At 45.3% G+C, this 6,045-nt stretch overlaps 1 protein-coding gene across 1 annotated transcript; it reads right to left on the bottom strand.

Annotated features, from left to right (window-relative positions):
- Nucleotides 1-607: 607 nt before the first annotated feature.
- Nucleotides 608-5,833, bottom strand: dusp6 (dual specificity phosphatase 6). The gene is made up of 3 exons (XM_058397302.1): nt 4,622-5,833; nt 3,541-3,978; nt 608-2,273 (listed from the first exon to the last, which is right to left on the bottom strand). Exons 1-3 carry the CDS (start codon nt 5,019-5,021, stop codon nt 1,960-1,962), a joined length of 1,152 nt encoding a protein of 383 aa, XP_058253285.1. The 5' UTR covers nt 5,022-5,833; the 3' UTR covers nt 608-1,959.
- Between the last annotated feature and the right edge of the window lie 212 nt (nt 5,834-6,045).

Raw genomic sequence — 6,045 nt, 5'->3', positions numbered from 1 at the left:
AGCTTGTGCGCTGGAATCTTTCTGGTTACCTAGCAAATCCGTTCATTTCTAACAATTATGCTAAACCATGAGGTATAAAAATCATAAAACTGTTATCATGTCTATGTTAGCTTTTACAGTAGCTATGAGGCTAGTCAGTGTTATCTATGCAAAGCAAATTAGTTATTTATAGAGTATAACATTAGCTTGTCATTGAAAATCTATCTGGTCATTTTTAACAATTGTGCTAACCTCTGAAGTAAACAATTAAACTCTGTTTTTATCATGTTCATGTTAGCTTTTACAGTAGGTACGATGTAAGCTAGACACTTTCTTGTTGTCCTGAAAGACAGCATATCTGCTCATGTTTAATATTTATGCTAACCTCTAAGATATATAAAATCGATGAACTATGTTTTATCATGTTTATGTTAGCATTTACAGTAGGTACGATGCTAGCCAATGTTAGCTAGACACTTTCTTGTTGTCCTGAAAGCAAGATAGTTTTATATATAATGTATGACTTGTATAGATTGTTAGCTTAGTTAAACACTGAGGTGTATACATCATCGATGCTAGCTCACTAGCAAAGTTTCAGATAAAGAAGGAAAACAGCGAGGCAGGTCAGTAGATTTGAATAGACAAAATAGCAATTTATTAATAACTTATCATCTCTTTACATTCGTAGGGTTGGAAGGACGAGTCCCAGAGTGGAACCTTCCTCCTTCAGAACAGGCCTTTGCTTTGGGGAACCAGGTTCCCATTTAAATCCGAGTCAGACAACTAAATTGCATTTCACAGAATTTCCCTGAAGAGCGGAAGGCGCATGAACGTCTCCCGCGTTGCCGACATTTCAGAGACCTCGAATCGCACAAATAAAAAAGGAAAAAACAAAACAAAAAAAAAAACAAGCACCGCCCACTTCGATCACGATCTTCCACCGTTAAAAAAAATTAAAATAAAAAAAATCAAGGCGTCCCGGTTCTAGATTCGTCATGAGCATGCAGCCGTATTCTCGACTGGAACACATACTGATACAATACTTTCTGAATGTGCTGTTAGTTTAATAACTCTGACAGCCGGCGACAGAGAAGCGTCATGAGGAATTGCTCGGAGAAGTTAATGCACGATGATACTCCTATGTACAGAAGACCTAAGGCAGGGGGAACAAGGTGACTCTCAGAGTGTGGAAGGATGTGTAAGAAAAGGCTGATAAAGACTCGTTCATAAAGAAAAGAAAAAGAAATATATTACATTATACACATTTATCATCTCACAAAACCTATTCAGTTTCTTTTTTGGCATTTAACTCATAGATTATATTGATCAATATTCAGTTTAGAAGACAAAAGAAGACAAAAAAAAAGAAGTTCGGCACCTGTTTCTTCTTTTCCGTAACAGGTATACTGTGGCTATAATAACGATGTCCTTAATATACACAAGTATAAACGATTCAAAAGTGTCTCCACACAAACAAACTGGAGTACACTATACTGTGCCATCGTCAACGAGGGTGTTTTGTAAATATTTTTTTTAAATCCCCCAAAACAGGCAAGTCTTCACTGAAGACAAAAAGAGCACACCCGAAAAAACGTGAAGGTGCAAGTGCTAGAAAAAAAATGAAAAATGTTCTCTTTTTAACTCGTCCATTTAACTGTCCATTTCCAGTCTCTTTGGCACGTCCAGAAGTTCCTCGTTTTGACAGTCTTCACATGCTTGAGTACGAAGATAGAAAGCAGGAACTACCTTACAGAGTCTGAGAGAGATACAGAGCTGCGTTTCTCCGTCCCAATAGTACAGCAGCTGCCTTTCCGCTTCGGGCCAAAGCGCGTTGGCGCGTCATTGGCTAACTCGCGACAGTTGGCATCTTGCGCCAGTTGCGTCAAAAACGTCCGGAAAACCCTCCTCCGTCTGAGAGGGGAAAAAAGACAGAAAGCCACATTGGGATGGTCAGGCACCTTCTGCAGCGTGCTCGTCGTCTCACGTGGACTCGAGCGGGTCGAGTTGGAAGACGTTGTGATTGGTGGGTGTGCTGAAGTAGAGCGGCTGCGACGGCGCCGAAGCTCGGTTGTCGCACGGGCTCTGCAGCCCCAGTGTGCGCTCAAAGTCCAACAGCTGGCCCATGAAGTTAAAGTTGGGCGAGATGTTCGACTTCTTCATCTTGACGATGTCGTAGGCGTCGTTCATGGACAGGTTGAGCTTCTGCATCAGGTAGGCCACGGTCACCGTGACGGAGCGGCTGATACCGGCGAGGCAGTGCACGAGGACGCCGCACTTCTGACCTCGAGCCTCATCTGTGGACAAGGAAGGAGGAAAAGGGAAAAAGAAAGGATTTCTGGTTAGGTTTTGATAGAAATCCAGATAAGCAAAGCACAAAGTGTCCTCATAAACGTGTACATTAACCCGAGAGAGAGAGAGAGAGAGAGAGAGAGAGAGAGAAAGGCGTGTGTCAGAATTCATTAGACTCCCGGCTTGAGCACAGAACAAGCTCTCATTCAGTGCGCTCTCTAGTGCATGACAGAGGACGAAAACAAATCTTCCATTTTTCTGCTCTGGAATCAGACATGGAAATGGGCTATTATGGCCTATCGAATGATCCTTCCGCTCACCAGGTTACTCCACAATGCCACCATTTGGGGAGTGTAAATGTAGAAGTCACGGGGGCGCGCTGTCATGGCGAGCAGGATGTCAACATCCCCCCCCCCCATAAATGGGCCCCGTTGTGTGGGAGAAAACGCCGCCCCTGTCCTACATTACTTTGAATGCCGCTTCCTTCCTGTTGAGCTCAAATTACCTCGCCTCATCTCCTGTTCTATCATAAGCCTTTCTAGCATGAGTGCACACACACACACACGGCTACACTCCTCGACAAACACAAAAGGACACCAGGCCAAACGGCTACAGTTGGGAATCTAGCGGTTGGGATTTAAACAAAGACCCACAATCTGTTTACATAGTTTATAAGAACACTAAAGTTTCATATTCATGCAAATGCACCATTTTTTTTCTTCATGTGTCTATGACCATCGTTTAACATTCACAATTCACTCAAATGAGTTTAATATGTTCTCATTATTTAGAGCTGCCTGAGCATGAACATGAGCAGGGTGAATTTTACACTTTTTAAAACACAGTGGTTCAAAATGGCTGCCGGAACACTATGTACTGTAAAAAAAAAAAAAACCTAGTACACCATACAGTTTCAGAAACCACATAACCGTAACTGTGCGTGTAACCACCAAGTTTCGACCACGTCGCCTCCATTTAACTTTTCTGTCTTTCAGGACGTCATCAAATCTTATTTTTGCTGTGTCATTATTCTTACTTACTTATCGCGCCGCTCTAACACTTTCATTTCCCCGTGAGGGATTAATAAAAGGGTTATCTTTGTCTTATCTTACTTTATATTACATTTGTCAGATGACTCACTATTCAGGTGAGTGGATAATGATGATTCCTTTCAGTATAAATTGAGGTCCCCATTGGACTGAATCTAATCAAGGTCCCTGTAAAACTCTGGTTTGTGTAGTAAGAGTGTGTGTGTGTGTGTGTGTTGCTCACCGATGAAGCTGATGGCCTCCGGGAAGAACTGCGACAGGTTCTGGCTCCAGTGGTCCGATATGGGGATCTGTTTGTACTTGAACTCTCCTGCATTCTCGAAAAGGTTGGGCAGGTTCGGGGTGACGTTCAGGATGTACTTGATGCCGAACTCTTCCAGCACGTCCAGGTTGGTGGAGTCCTTGGCGCAGCCTAGGTACAGATGTGGCAGGATCTCAACTGGGAACGACGGCTGCGGGTTGGACGCCGGGCTGCCGTCCGAGTCGGTGGCGCTGCCGGGCTCACGGTCCGCATCCGACTCGATGTCTGACGAATCTGAGCTGATGCGCAGGCCACCGAGGCCCAAAACGTGTGACGTGGGAGAACCGCTTCCCCCGCAAGAGCCGTCCAGGTTGGTCTCGCAGAGCGCTGGACACTCGGCCTGGAACTTGCTGAAACCGCCTGTGAGGTTAAAATTTGACAAGGTTAATGTACAAAAAAATACACCATGCTGGATTCTTTAATTAACAACAACAACAAAAACAGGGATTTTAAATGAAATTGCTATTTAAACTTTAAAAAAAAGTGAAGTTGAACAACTTTGTTTGTTTGTTTGTTTGTTTATCCATAGAGTACTTCCGTATCAGTGCACACACATTTTTGCATCATTATTTTCCTATATAATAAGGGAATTAAATGTTTTTAAAGGACTGCTACAAAAAGTACGCAATGGCGCCGTGTACAAACTGAGTCAACACATTGCGCGAAAAAGTACAGGAAAAAGTTCTTTTTTGATCTTTTTTTATTTAAAAAAACCACATTAGCAGCTCTATGCAGGCTAATGCACACTATTGATAATGAAGTTATTGATGGTTATTATTATTATTATTTTTTAAATTACGTTTTTAAGACATTTCTGCGTGTGTGTGCAAGACAAAAACACACCAAAACATTCCCGTGCGGCTGAAAAAGTCGGTCTCGTGCTATAATGTTGCTTAAGGCCTTCGTGTCGCGCTATAAGCACGTACACATAAGATTGTAACCGAATATAAGACTTTACTACTACACGGTTCGGGACGCGTGCACGCGGAGTGTAAGACGCTACCTTCAAGGTAAAAGGCTTTGTATCCCTCGTCCTTCATCCTCCGCAGCAGTAAACCGAGCACCGAGCCGCCGTCCACGTTCTCGTTCCACTCGCGACTGCACTCGTCGTACAGCACGATGGTGTCGGTCCTGCAGCGTCGCGCGAACCTTTCGCGATCCTGTCCGTCGGAGAGCAGCGACTTAACGGGCAGGTTGCCCTTCTTGAGTCGCCGCAGCATGAGGCTCGGGATGGCCACGTTGATGGCCGCTTCGACGTGCGACGAGTCGTAGAGCTCGCGCGCGCGGCAGTCCATCACGAGCAGGCGCTCGCGGCGCGTCTCGAGCTGCTCCCTTAGCCACGCCACGCTCTTGCTGATCGCCATTGCCGTGTCGAGCTGCGCGGGTCGGAACTTATCGAGCATCGGGGTTTCCGTTACCGGGGGCCGGGGGGTGCGAGGCGTCGTGGGTCCAAAGGCCGCGGCTTTTCACCAGGCCAGGCCGAAGCATACGCTCGCGATCACGCGGCGTAAAAAAAAAGATTTAAAAAAATAATAATAATATTTTTAAAAATATATATTTTGTAGACCCTCGGTGATCAAGAAATGCAAAAAAAATTTTTTTGCGGTTAAAGCGTAAAGTGGAGACTTGCTCCGAATCCGTCCATTCATGCGACTGCGCTAAGAAATGCCTGCGCGTTTATCAATGACTCACGCGCGCCTGTGAGTAAGCTACAGCCCCACTGACGTTCTTCTTCCGGTTATATAACAATCTCTCTCTCTCTCTTTTTTTTTCTTAAAGCAAGAAGAAGCTCAAGCCAAACTGAAGATCCAGCTCGGTGCAAGCTCGTTAAAGCGCTCACGGTAAAGTCTCCGTTCCAGTTCAGCTGTGTTCTGTTCCAGTAACGCAAAGCTTCCTCCGTGAACTTCACTCTCTCTCTCTCTCTCTGTCCTTCTCTCCCTCTCTCAGTCTCGCGCTCTGTCTTTCTCTCTCTCGGGTTGTGTGTTAGTGAATGGAGGCGAGGGCGCGGCGTTTCAATGCCTACATTATTGCGCGCCGACCAATAGGAAGGCTCGGGGCGGCGTCGCCTTGGCAACGGGGCCGGATGGAAACCGGGGCCTGCGCCGATGAATTGTTAATAAGTTTGTCATTCACAAAAACGGAAAGGAATTTCCGCTCCGGATCAACTGACCGCAAACAAACAGCGCAGGAAGGAGGCGCCAGTGTTTAGAGGGGAAGAGAATTAAAGCGCTCAGGACTTGACTGAAGCTCGGGTTACACGCAGCGAGCCTCAATCACACCTCTCAGAGCTCTCCAACCTGTCTTTAACCCTGCAAGGCACAAACAAGGAGAAGAAAATTCCTGCAAATCTCCTTTACTGACATGTGGAGGAGCAGATTAGTGCAGGACTGTGCGCTCGTGCGCAAACAAAACAAAACAGATTTGTGT

This window comes from Hemibagrus wyckioides, linkage group LG08 (genome assembly GCF_019097595.1).
Source record: "Hemibagrus wyckioides isolate EC202008001 linkage group LG08, SWU_Hwy_1.0, whole genome shotgun sequence".
Classification (NCBI taxonomy): domain Eukaryota; kingdom Metazoa; phylum Chordata; class Actinopteri; order Siluriformes; family Bagridae; genus Hemibagrus; species Hemibagrus wyckioides.
The sequence above is the reverse complement of the archived record's forward strand: the minus strand, read 5'-3'. Positions and strand labels throughout refer to the sequence as shown.